We start from the raw sequence: 14,424 nt of genomic DNA on the forward strand, positions 1-14,424 counted from the left end.
TGCGATGCTTGTACACACATGAATTACCTACACAATTTAGATCTACTATATATATGAGAGCCGTTGGTCTGTGTGTCGCAATTTTTCACAGAGATGGCTGAACGGATCTTCGTCCAACTTTCATAGGTCCATCAGTGAGTTCCTTGGCGTGTTTAAGGCAAAAAAAAAAATTTTTTTGAAAAAAAAAAAGTTCGTTTTTTTTTATTAAGAAAAAATCGCTCTATGGTGCCTAAGCCTTTTTGATTAATGACACTTATATACAAGTACACATTCGCATAAATAAATACAAAACAATTACCAGACATTTGAACACAAATAATCAAACAATACCGGCCGTCGGTACTCACATCAATTGGTGGTAAGGCTTCGAAGCCGTCGAAGTTGGTGGTAAGGCTTCTTGTTCTTCCTGAACGTCATCATGCTTAACTCAGAAACGTGATGAACGGTACATTCAGCATCATATTCAACGAAAAGGTGAAATGACGATTTGACATTTGTGATGGATTCTGATTTGGATGTAATTGCTTTTCCCTTGTATATTCCCTCATTTCAAATATGTTAATGTTTATTTTTCGCTTGAGCAACGCCGGGTACTCTAGCTATAAACACTTTTATACTTTACTCGGGGTACAAATACAAATACAACTTGGTCTGGGGGGTAACATAGGTAGGCTATGTGGCCGCGGCCTCATTTGGCGGTGTGGGGCAGGGGAGACGGGAATAATTCTCTATGTAAATGTGTACCGTGTACCGTCAATTGGTGATGGTGGCAGATGGTATTACAATTTCCTTTTTTACCTGGGCAACACTGAGGTTAAAGCACTCTTTGCACGGGAAAAAATTTCCCTCCTTCCCTTCCCTTCTCCCCCAAAACGGAGGGGCCTGTCAAAGTCAAGCCAACCCCCCCCCCTCCCCCCCCCCAAAATATGTATATGTAGTATATCTTTCCCATCCCTCTTCCCTCATGTCCCCTCCCTCTTCCACTCCCCCCACTCCCTTCCTCACCCCCCCCCCCCCCCCCCTCTCCTGCCTACACCACATCCCCTCGGGCAACGCCGATTACTCCTACTAGTATACCACATAATAAATATGTCAGTTCAGTTTCCATAATATCTCCGGTTGCTGAACGTATTCTGTTCATGCATGCAGTCAACAAAGGTTATGTACGGAGAGTATGGAGATTACAGAAGGGGAGTATGAAACTTTAAAAGTGTTATATGAATGTTATATGATGTTATTGGCCAAGTATATCAACGTGTTATATTATGGTGCAGATTGTTTTAAATAAACACAAAGTCACAATTCATCATTTTACTTTAAGCAGAGCTTTTTTTTTGTCATTACCTCCGCCACCGAAGGTGCATGGAGGTTATGCTTGCAGCCCTGTGTTTGCAGACAGACATGTCTGTCTGTCTGTGTGTTTGTGAACAGGATATCTCAAAAAATTGTCAATGGATTCGGACGATATTTGGTGGAGAGGTTGAGTATGTGATAAGGACGAAATTATGGCATTTTGGTGAAGATTCCAATCTCGATCCAGATACGTGAATTTTTTAAGTGATTCTTCACCATTGAGAGATAGGATTTAAAAAACGATATATTGCACAATATCTCAAAATGTTGTGGACGGATTCGGACAAAACTTTGTGGACAAGTTGGATTGTGTGACAAGGAAGAATCGATTCGATTTTGGTGAAGATCTGAATCCGGATCTGAGAATTTTAAAGTGATTCTTCACCATGGGGTGATAGAGCCAAAAACGATGAGAGTATCTGAAAACGATGAGAGCATTGCACGATATCTGAAAAAGTTGTGAATGACTGATGACAAAACTTGGTGGATGAGTTGGGTAGATGACAAGAACAAGCGAATTACATTTTATTTCAGGTCCGAATCCATATCCGGCCTATCAGTGGGATACAAAACATAAATTGTTTAGCCTGGCGGAGTTATGCGCTCTACTGAGTGCTGTTCTCGTTAGTAAATGTACTAACAAAATGTGTAGGAATCAAAGAGTGGGGAAATGTTCCTGAGTCTCTGTATGTCCATCATATTTTTCAGGAAAAAGAAAATGAGTATGCACCTCAATTAAACAATTACATTTTCCTCTAAAAGGTATTTTAAGGTTTTCGTTCAGCGTTTATGGCCAGATGCCTTCAATTATCACGATCACTTATAGTTCTGGCCTTTTACATCTTTTATAACAACTTTTTATGATACTCAAGAGAGGGAAATGAGAGGATAGTGGAGAATGGGGAGCAAGTTTGGGGATAGGTGGGAGAAAACTGAAAAAGAATGTAAAGGGAAGACAGGAATGAGAACTAGAGGAAGAAGGATATATGTATGGGACATACGGTGGGAATAAAGGGGGTTGAGAAGGGTCAGTTCAAAAATTCCAATATTTTTTGAGTGAATAATAGCCCCAAGGAAATGTGAGCTCGGCAAAGGTATCTGATAAATTGTGCAGGACAAGGAAGGTTCACAACTTCGTCGACTGAAGTCAACATTATTCAGTCTCAAAGATGTGAATGGCTGATTGCACGCAAGCCCAACCGCAAATAATTCTGTTACGTGGACATATGTGATATCGTATTAGTTTTCATGGCTTTTAATATTTTTTTACAGCCTTTAACACCTAAGCCTAACACCTAACAAATTGTACCTCAATTTACAAATGGCCTCGAGCCCTAATTATATTAAATAATAGAGAATCATACAACATCTGTAAGAAAAACCCCGTTATTTTCAACGTAAATATGAAACATGTGATTAAACAGTACTTTGATTATTTTGTTCGCAATGTGCGCAAGTAGGACATATTGATTGGGTTGGCATTGCTAAACTTGTGGGACATCACTACATCACCAAAAGTATGTGGACACCCAAACATCGAACATCTCATTCCAAAATCATGGGCATTAATATGGAGTTGGTACCCCCACCCCCCCAACCCCCCCTTTGCTGCTATAACAGCTTCCACTCTTCTGGGAAGGCTCTCCACTAGATGTTGGAACATTGCTGCGGGGATTTGCTTCCATTCAGCCACAAGAGCATTAGTGAGGTCGGGCACTGATGTTGGGCGATTAGGCCTGACTCACAGTCGGAGATCCAATTTATCCCAAAGGTGTTCGATGGGGTTGAGGTCAGGGTTCTGTGCAAGCCAGTCAAGTTCTTCCACACCGATCTCGACAAACCATTACTATATGGACCTCGCTTTGTGCATGAGGGCATTGTCATGCTGAAACAGGAAAGGGCCTTCCCCAAACTGATGCCACAAAGTTGGAAGCACACAATCGTCTAGAATGTCATTGTATGCTGTAGCGTTAGGATTTTCCTTCACTGGAACTAAGGGGCCGAGCCCGAACCATGAAAAACAGCCCCAGACCATTATTCATCCTCCACAAAACTTTACAGTTGGCACTATGCATTCGGGCAGGAAGCATTCTCCTGGCATCCGCCAAACTCAGACCTGTCTGTCGGACTGCCATATGGCGAAGCATGATTCATCACTCCAGAGAACGCGTTTCCACTGCTCCAGAGTCCAATGGCAGCAAGCTTTACACCACTCCAGCCGACGCTTGGCATTGCGCATGGTGATCTTAGGCTTGTGTGCGGCTGCTCGGCCATGAAAACCCATTTCATGAAGCTCCCGACTAACAGTTCTTGTGCTGATGTTGCTTCCAGAGGCAGTTTGGAACTCGGTAGTGAGTGTTGCAACCGAAGACAGACGATTTTATTTCTGCGCTACGCGCTTCAGCACTCGCCAGTCCCGTTCTGTGAGCTTGTGTGGCCTACCACTTCGTGGCTGAGCTGTTGTTGTTCCTAGACGTTTCCACTTCACAATAACAGCACTTACAGTTGATCGTGGCAGCTCTAACAGGGCAGAAATTTGATGAACTGGCTTGTTGGAAAGGTGGCATCCGATGACGGTGCCACATTGAAAGTGACTGAGCTCTTCAGTTTGGCCCCTTCTACTGCCAATGTTTGTCTATGGAGATTGCATGGCTGTGTGCTTGATAATATATACCTGTCAGCAATATGTGTGGCTGAAACAGTCGAATCTACCAATTAGAAGGGGGTGTCCGCATACTTTTGGTCATGTAGTGTATATGTGGATTTCACAATTGGGAAGCATGTCTACAATCATTTAATAGTGGGAAGTGCAGATTCATCCCGTAGAGATGTATTCATTGTTTTAATTAAAGACTTCAAGGCTCGTAAATGAACTCATCATCACCATCATCATTACCCCGTGAATCGAAAAGCGGGGTTAAGCAAATGGTTCACTTTTGTCTGTCCATCCGTCTACAAACGTCAGTTTATGATCGAGGAAGAACTTATTTTCAATTGAATTATATATTTTGAACATGAATCAGAAAATGAACCTGCAGTTTAGCCGTACTTTGGCTGTGTATTCGACCTGATCGCACATGTGCACAGACCTGGAGTAAGGTATTTTTTTAAACTCTGTCTGTCTGGCAGTCAAACAAAATTGAAAATCATGTCCAAACAGGAGCTTTACTGTTTTTAAGGATGTCATAAAGGATTTAAGATTTTATGGATTTAAACATAAATAACTAACGCAATGTGTTAAGTAAGGTGTCGTAAAAGACGCTGCATCAACGGCAGTAAACTACCAGATTTTTTTTTTCTACGAACTTTAAAATCATTCTTTTATTTCAATTGAATTATATACTTTAATACTGTAGAAGACAAATCGCCTTCCTACTGCCTCCAAAAACTTCCAGTTTTGCACTACTTGGACAAGTTGAATAAGGTGGTGTAAAAGACACTGCATCAATGGTGGTAAACTTCCGGATTTTTTTTTATACGACCATTAAAATCATTTTTATTTCAATTGAATTTTATACTTGAACACTGCATGGGGTAAGGTGTTCTATAAACTCTCTAGTTATCAATGTACCATACTCTTGACGGTGCTATGGTGCTGGCAAACCAGTTTCTTGTGGAAGTAAAGTGTTATATTGGGGATTTTCAATCTGTTTTTCTATTTTATTTATTTATTTTTTTGTATACAGAATCGAGGCTCGTGTACGAGCTAACACATTGAACATGAAAACATGCACAGACACATAAAACATGCAATGAAGGGAGCAGGAAACAAGAGGGGGAGAGAGAGGGAAGCACACAAGCACAACAACAGTAGAGAACAGGGACGTTGGTAGATCTGTGGAAGGGGGTGGACTGGGGAGGAGGGGAGGGTACACGGTATAAAGCAAATGAACACTACTAGGAATTTCACTACAAGGAATTGCTTGCCACATCACCTTTACTCAGTTGAGGTAGTTTGGGAAAAATGCCAAAGGAAGTGAAAATGGTAGGAAGTCCAACAACTTCCATAAATATGTTCAATTGGACCAGATTATGACAAATTCCTGTTATGGCAGAAATTTGTCAAACAACAACTAATGCTATCAGATGGACACCTAACTTAATTAGCCCATAAAACATGTTGGGCCATGATCACTGGCTAAGACGTGTATGGAAATGAGTTTAAACTGACGTCAACCAAAAGAACGAATCATGACCTTTCTTACAATTTATAATACCCAGGTAACTTATGAAAGCTTACTTCTAATTGGTGGAGAAAAGCCGATGATAAAAAAGCGTTTCTGGCCCACTAACCAGTAAACTCAGCTCTTTATGGGTTAACTTCCATCCGAGTGCATGCACACTTTGTGATGGATTGCTGTGCATGTGAATTACCAACCTAACAGTTTATAGTCGAATCAGGAATCGAACCAAGCTCAAGGTATAAGGATGCCACCTCTAAAAGAACATTCCAAAACAGCAGGGTAAGGTAAAAGGGGAAGATGGAAGAAAAAAGATACATCAGCGAGATCGAATATGTTTGGTGATGCTTTCATTTTGATCAAAAGACCAAGAATTTTGATGGCCTACGATGGTGTGTGTGTGTGTGTGTGTGTGTGTGTGTGTGTGTGTGTGTGTGTGTGTGTGTGTGTGTGTGTGTGTGTGTGTGCGTGCGCGTGTGTGTGTGTGTGTAGCCTGACAGGATGGTGCAGATCAGTGCGCACTTACCTTTGAGCTGTCTAACCTGGACTGTGGCACAGACGGGGTGTTGTGCACAAAATGCGCCATTCCTCAGATGGACTTTAAGCTTGATGTCCCATCTACACGCATTAACCGACAGACGTTAAAGATCCCACGGTGTCTTTCACAAAGAGTAAGCGACCTATAACCGGCACCCTGATTCAAAAATTCAAAAATCCTGTCACCTTCAGTCAAACATCAGGCCTGTCCAGCAGGTACGCATTAGACTTAAGGAAAAACACCCTCCCAGCCACCCCCCGATAATATTGGACTAATTGGGGCTGCTAAAGAAGTCACAACAGTCACAATCGATGTCGAATGCCATAGGCCAAAGGGTTGGGTGTTCCAAACAATCTCCACAAGGTAAGCTGCTCTGAAAAAGAAATGTCAATCCAAAGTTTGATGTTGCATAATTAACCTGATGCATGCCACATTGCCACATCACCTTTACTCAGTTGAGGTAGTTTGGGAAAAATGCCAAAGGAAGTAAAAATGGAAGGAAGTTCAACAACTTCCATAAATATGTTCAATTGGACCCGATTATGGTATACCATAGCGTAAAAATTCCTGAATTTCTTAAAATTTATCTTTCAAAATGAGACCCTTACAAATTCTGGCATCATGTGACAGTCAAGTTTTGTAATTATATGTAATTTTGTGTTATTGAAATACAAATATAGTTCTCATGGATTTGATTTCAACAACCACCCTTATTTAACCCTAAAAATGGAAATTGTCTCTTTTAAGTCTTTTACTTTTAAATGTCAAACAATGTGTTTAAAACAGCTCTAAAATTCCTCGGTGTCCTTTCAACGATGAAGGTAAAATACGCAAGAGAGACTAGGAGGAACTCACATTCTCATCAATTCATCATTTCGACATTGAAACTCAATTCAATATCAAAAACTAGATGATATTCATAGAATACTTACCCTGTGCAGTCAACGTGGTGCGAGCCAACTCTTCTGTTTTTGAAGGGTTTTTTTAAAAATTTGATCCAATATGGCTGCCAGACCACGTGAGCAATGAAATCATAAATTTATATTGTCTAATATAATTGTTGTGTAGATCATGCTCAATAAATTTCAAAATGATCAGACTAAGCATTGTCCCTGTCAAAATATGATGTCATAATTCAGGCACCAATGATGTCATCATTAACAACACTTATTCCCCATGGGGAGTACTTGACAACGCACTATGTTTCAATTTTTCCATGGAGCGGTTTTGGAGAAATAGAGGTGCAACGTTTTTCGATTTTTCCAAGATGGTGCCTGTACCATGTAACTTATGACATCATAATTATCATTAAACAATCTACCAGAGGAGTTGCTATAATGGTGAGAATTTTGTGTCCATCGGACTAACAGGTGCAGATAATTTTTCTTTTCATACTGATCAGATCAAGCGTTGTACTTGTCGAAATATGACGTCATAATGAAGGAACGGATGACATCATCATTAAAATATCTTATTCCCCATGGGGAGTACTTGACAATGAGCCTTATTTCAATTTTTTCCATTGAGCGGTTTCAGAGATATAGAGGTGTAACATTTTTCAAATATGGCGTCCTTACCAAATGACCTATGACGTCATAATCATGAATACAAAGTTCGACAGGCGGAGGTGCTCCGATGGTAAAATTTCGTGTTAGTCGGACGAATGATTGCCGAGAAAATGAATTTTGTAAATGCAGACACGTCCGTACACCACACGTACGCAACCGAATGCCCAACCCTGCTTCTCGCTTAGCGAGTGCAGGGTAATAACAATCTCAATTGACCAATCCCCTCGACACCACTGAATATGCTGGTAGTTAGGGTTTGGCGGTGCCTTATTGGTGATAATGCTGAACTGGCATCCCAGATGTATGTGTGGGTCAAAATCAAGATGACGTCAGCAGCTTTTTGGTATTTGGATTCCAAACTTTAGGAAGTCAGGTTAGTTTCAAGAGAGCTTCCATGCTACATTTGGATGTTTGGTTAAGCAAAAACCCAGCTGGCTCATTAATGACATTGAAGGTTGGGATAATCTGCTTGCTCAACCTACACTAGCGTACGTGTGATGATATAGTTGCCAGAGTGGAGGAATAGTCTGCTAAAGAGAGGAAAAGAAAGAAATGGGATGAAAACCGAGTAACAAATAAAATAAAGCTGTAGAGATCTGAGTAAAGTGGCCAAAGCTGTAGAGATCTGGGTAAAGTGGCCAAAGCTGTAGAGATCTGGGTAAAGTGGCCAAAGCTGTAGAGATCTGGGTAAAGTGGCCAAAGCTGTAGAGATCTGAGTAAAGTGGCCAAAGCTGTAGAGATCTGGGGAAAGTGGCCAAAGCTGTAGAGATCTGGGGAAAGTGGCCATTTACAACCAGACTTGGTAGCAGAATGGTTGGAGCATCTGCTCTGAGTCTGGCAAGTCGGCGGTTTTAATCCCGGACAAATTATTGTAAAGACTGAAAAATGGTACGGGCTACTTCCTTGCTTGATGCTCATGATTTAAAAGGATAGAGCACAGACAAACAGCCATAGGTTGGCAAACATTGCACAGGATTGTGCGTCTAATGCTTTGCGTTGCAAACATGTGTCTAATGATGCGTCAAAAAAAGCTATAAATTAATGTTGTTCTGAATATATATATATATATATATATATATATATATATATATATATATATATATATATATATATATGTTTGAAGATACAAGGCTAATTTTGACATATTGTCTACAAGTAGCAATAACCATGTGTCCTTATCACCTGCTCATCACCTCTCATCACTTCCTCTCGACTCACACCTGCTCTCTATTAGCGATAGGGTCCAAATACTTTAGTATATCTACAGATGCGACTGCTTTAGTACATTTTCCTTGCCCCTCTTATTTATGCTGTTTATTATTTGAAAAACATTAATTCGTAACAACATTTTAAATAGTGCAGCTGAAACTGATTGACAAAAATTCCTGTCTGATCTATATTGTTGTATTTATGTATTTGTTGTTGTAATTTCCAGGTAAAACACGGACAAAAGACAAGTACCGAGTCGTGTATTCGGACTACCAGCGCTTGGAGCTGGAGAAGGAGTTTCAAGCGAATCGGTTCATTACGATCCGTCGCAAATCGGAGCTGGCCACTCACCTCTCCCTATCTGAACGCCAGGTGGGGTGATGAGTTTTACCCAAGTGGAGTTAATGTGAACTTCATTTCATGAAAGCTCTTCATTTCATTTCATGAAGCACAACAACAGCAGACAACAGGAGCATCAGGAGATCTGTAGAAGAGAGAGGCTGGGGCAGAGTACATGGGATAAACAAGATGTGGAGGAACTACAGGGGATTTCAGGAAAGAAAAGAGGGAATATGAAGGAGGTGGGTTTGAGGTGGGTAAATGTGAGTATAAAAGATCAAGGTTTTGGATGGGGGAAGATATGAGATGGTCGTGAACAGCTCAAACAGAACAGGTTTTGAAGTCTTGGAGGGTGGAGTGGGATTGAAGAGAGTGTGGGAGTTTGTTCCAGAGGCGGGAGAATAGAGGAATGAAAGAGTGAAGGTGAGTAGAGAGTCTTGATTTTGGCAGTTTCACCAGAAGAGGGATGCTGGCAGATCTTTGGTGGCCTGGAGGAATACTTGCAGGACAGATCACAGACAGAGCAGGGGGAGCAGGGCCATAGAGGAGTCGGTAGAAGACAGAAAGACCACCTACCTGCCTGTGGTGAGAGACAGAAAGGCCCTCTGAATCAGCTTCATCGTGGGAGATTCCAATAATTCTGAATGCTTTGGTTTCAACCGCGTGAAGCCGAGTTAGGTGTCAGGCAGGAGCACCAGCCCAGAGGGAAGAGCAGTATTCCAGCTTTGTATGTGGTGCGGATGAAAGCTTTGTATGTGGTGAGGAGCTCAGAAGTGCCCAGAAAGGACTTCGCACGACGTAGGATGCCCAGTCGGCAACTCACTTTGGAGGCCAGCTTGGAAATCTGGTTTTCCCAGGAAAGATCATGGCAGATAGTGAGACCCAAAAGCTTGAGTAACAGAACTTCTTCAAGAGGATTGTTCAGAAAGTAGATGGGAGGGTTGTCCAGATGGTCCTTTCGGAGAGACAAAGTGAGAGTGTGAGGTTTGTCAGGATTGAAAGACATGTTCCACTTGTTTTACCAGTTTGTGATTTTGTCCAGGTCTGCAGAGAGGAGGAGGCTGCAGACTACCGATCTGAGGGTTGAGATATGGAGCGGCAGAGAGTGGAGTCATCAGCAAAGAGATAGAGAGGATTTTACAGAGAGTCAGAGAGATAATTCAAGATCAGAAAAAGCACAGGGCCCAGAACACTGCCTTGAGGAACTCCAGCCTGAACAAGAAGGGGAGATGAGAGAATTCCATTCAGGGCCACACATTGACTGCGACCGGTGAGGAAGTCCGCAAGCCAGGCATGGAGGGATCTATGGATACCATAAGAGGAGAGTTTGGTGAGCAGGGTGGGGTGATAGACCATATCGAAGGCACGTGATATGTCAAAGGAGACAGCTCTGATTTTCTGTTTGGCATTGAGGACCTCCATCCATTGTTGAGACAGCAGAAGCAGCATGTCCAGAGTAGAGTGACCAGGTCTGAAACCAAATTGATGATCCGAGATCAAGCCATTGGAGAAGAGGAAGGATTTGATGTCAGAAGCGATAAATTGATTCCATGACCTTGCTGATTATTGGGAGCAGACTGATTGGTCTGTAGTTGCAAGGATCTGTTTTTGCACCTTTTTCGTGTAAAGCGGTGACGTTGGCTGATTTCCAAGCAAATGGCAGATGACCTTGAGCAAAAGAGAGGGTGATGAGAACAGAGAGAGGGCGAGATAGAGCGGCAGAGCAGGATTTTAGGTCCCGTGGGCTGATGCCGTCTGGTCCAGTTGCAGAATCAGAGTCGACGTTTGATAGAAACTTCTCCACCTTGTGAGGAGAGAAGGACACATATTCCAGGAGCAGCTGGGTTCGACTGGGTAAGGTGGGAACAGAGAGAGATGGGTTTGGGACACAAGATTTTGAGGCAAATACAGCGTTGAGGCATTCGGCTTTTTCACGTGCAGTGTCAGCTGTGTAGCCGTTTGAGGTAATGGAGAGGATGGAAGGGGAACAAACACCAGAAACGGATTTGACCAGACCAGAGTCGGCGTCAGAACAAATCTAATCGGGGGGGCATTAGGGTAACCGCGGGGGGGGGGGGGCGGGGTACAAACTGCCGTTCGAGAACTCAATCTATGATGTAAATGCTTGATAATAAGAGTTTGTCGTCAACAATCAACACACCAACCCAGTTACAATTTAAAAACATGCTGCAAAGTCTCTCTCTTATATACACACACACACACACACACACACACACAGCGCCCCCACACTGCACAAAATATAGCCTACCTGCAAGCCCCGTCTCTGTCTCTCACTCTTTCACTCTTTCTCTCTTTCACTCTTTCACTCTTTCGGCTAACCCCCGCTCTTGCAGGGAAAATGGCCTTAAAATGCCTGTTGTTGTTGTTGTTGTTGTTGTTGTACTCTTTCACTGTTTCACCCACTGCACTGTGCGCGTCATTGGACCATCATTTTATAGCGACTATTTTTCTCCACTCTTACCGAATAAATGCAGACAGACCCAAAAATCATTCAACATTTTGCGTAATAATCATGAAAGCCAATGCTGGCATCATAAAGTGAATTATACACATGGCTTACCTTCAGAAGAGTTGCAGGTGGCGAGTGTTGGTGCTGAACCCCCTAAGAATGGTGTCCTTCCACTCAGTTGTGCATTTTCGGGTTAAGTCCCTCTCAAACGCTAGCTGAACCAACTGGGCCTTTCTTTTGTGGAGCATTGCTTGTCTGTGGTCCGAAAATACGTTTCTCAGAGTGGAGAATGAATTCTCGCACATTGCTGTGGAGGCGAGAAATGTTGAGGCATGTTTGAAAGCAGTCAGTACACTGGGCATCCCGATCAGATGTGTGTGGTACTTTGAGAGGATGTGCTGTGTAGGCCAATCCCTCTCGATTGGCTGTGATTGTTTTTGTGAGCTGAAAAACTGTTCAGCAACTTCGTACTCTGTCTCAATTATAGGCGATCGTGACAGGTCCATAATATGCTTCACAGCCTTGACATCAATAAATGTATCACTTTCTGGATTCATTGCAACAAGTGCACCGGCCAAGTGTGAGTTCCGCTCGCTGAATCTGTGATCCATCTCTCCAAGCACTGAATCAATAGTGTTGTAGTACAGTCTCTGAAGTTCTGTTTTTTCGTCATCATCCCTGTGTCCTGGAGTTCCCATAACGACATACTCATCCATATTTGTGTTCGCTTTGCGTCTCCGTTTGGGGATCGCGGGTCTCAGTGATGCGCAGGCAGCCGTGGCCATGTCCCACACCTTATTAAACTCCTCGTCACAACGGAGTTTCCGTACACAAGCTGTTGCACTAGCCACGATATTTAAACCTGTCATCAGGTCAGTGTCCTCTCTCTGTAGAAGCTTGTTTGGTGGGTCCAACAGGGCAAGAAATGTGTGCACTAACTTGGCAATGAATAAGAAACTGGGCTCGATCATCTCGCGCAGCAGGCCCACAGCCTCCATTCGTATCTCGGCACCATAGGCCAGCACAGAGTCAATCTCAGTCAAAAGAGATGTTATGTCATTGAAGGATTTTAGAATGACTGACACAGTGGCAAGATGTCCAGTCCATCTCTGTTCCAGAAGGCGTTTAAGATGCACACACACCCTTATAGTGCACAGCAATTGTGGGCTTCTTGCAGAAATTGTAGAGGGCATTGCACACATGAAAAAAGTCCACTACAGCTGTCTCTGCTGACATTGCGTGTACTACCACTAAGTCTAGCTGGTGGTTAAGACAGTGTACATAAGGTATCTCACGACCTAGTTTCTCTTGCAGTAGCTTCTGGACGCCACCATGCTTCCCAGACATCAGAGCAGCCCCATCAAATACCTGGCTTAGAATCTTTGATGTGTCCAGTCCAACTTCATTTAGCTCTGCCAAAATGGTGTCTGTTAATGTCTGTGCGTCACCTTTGCCAGCTGTTGCTATGGTTAGCAGGCGCTCTGTGACCTCATATGACTCATTTACAAATCGAATGACAATCGCTATATTTTCACACCCAGTGGGGTCACGGGTTCCATCTACTTTCAAAGTGTAATAGGAGTCACCTACTTCCTCCACTATAGTCTCTGTCACCACAGTGCTGAGTGTACTTATGAGTTCATTTTGCATGTCGTGACAGGTGTATGTGGCAATGTGGCATTGCGAGGGATCGTTTTCACAACATCAGCCAATTCAGGGTCCTTTTTTAATCGTATAGTCCAGTAAGGAGAGGAAATGTCCACTCCCCCCCCCCCCCCCCCCCTCCGACATGTTATCAAAAGCCTCTATCTTCCCTCGTAAAGGCAACTGGTTTTCCGCCAAAAATCCGACAACATCGATGAGAGAGGAAACATAATACCTGTTCTTTCGTAGTTGGTCTGCGTTGACAAGTGTTGACACAGTATTGACACGCCTCTCCCGCTCCTTCCACGGGGTATAGCAAGAGATATGCTCCTTTAAAGATTCGTGTTTATGAAATCCCCGATCTCTCTCCACACCATTTTTCCAGTTACGAAAGCCCACACTCACAAAGGCATCCAGTGTCCGAGACCTCCGAGTGGCGCTAGACAGCCGACAGCAAAAACAAAATGCCGCATCGGCCTTGACACTGTATTCAAGCCAGTCTCGGTTGTGATACCAAGCGGAGACAAATGAACGCTTCCTACCACTGAAAATGCTGGCAGGGTACTGTTGTAAGATGATTTGGTTGGGCTGGTCAGTCCCGAGGTCATCTATGACTATGGGTTGTCTACCACAGCTAGCGCTTACGCTAGCAGGTGCCTCATGGTTACTCGCAGAATGAGGCTCTTGCTATTCAGAGGTGGCCGTGCTGGGCGCATTTGCTCCCTCTTCCGTTGGTGAAGCTGGAGGAGGCCTTGAAGAAGCAGCACCATATAGCCATTTTCTTATATCCATTTCTGTTCGAAGTGCAGTTTGATAGTTGTTTGCTCTCACTGAAACATATTGGCGCCAAGCGCCGTCTGACTTGCTAATGCTAACTGTACGTGATGCGCGCGCTTATCTTGACGTAATGACAACAAATCAAACCAGTAGGTCATAGGTCAAGCACAAGACCAATGAGCATACTACTTCCTCAAATGTGACCTGATGCAAATATGACCAACAGGGTGCGTTTTTTTCTTTGCTTATTTTTGTTTTTATTTCATTTCATTCAGCGAAAAGATTTTCACTTTTAATATGATAAATATAAATGAATTAATAAAACGCAAAGTTTGGCGCCAAAGG

The 14,424-nt window shown here is 43.0% G+C and overlaps 1 protein-coding gene across 1 annotated transcript in view; it reads left to right on the plus strand.

The window, feature by feature from the left end:
- Positions 1-14,424, plus strand: part of LOC137412233 (homeobox protein CDX-1-like) — a 45,694-nt gene that overhangs the window by 16,930 nt on the left and 14,340 nt on the right. Inside the window, exon 2 of the mRNA XM_068097485.2 lies at positions 9,076-9,221. Within this exon, the coding sequence (XP_067953586.1) occupies positions 9,076-9,221 (146 nt within the window). The remainder of the gene's footprint in view (positions 1-9,075; positions 9,222-14,424) is intronic.

Source organism: Myxine glutinosa, chromosome 4, assembly GCF_964187855.1.
Source record: "Myxine glutinosa chromosome 4, kmMyxGlut1.1, whole genome shotgun sequence".
NCBI classification, from domain to species: domain Eukaryota; kingdom Metazoa; phylum Chordata; class Myxini; order Myxiniformes; family Myxinidae; genus Myxine; species Myxine glutinosa.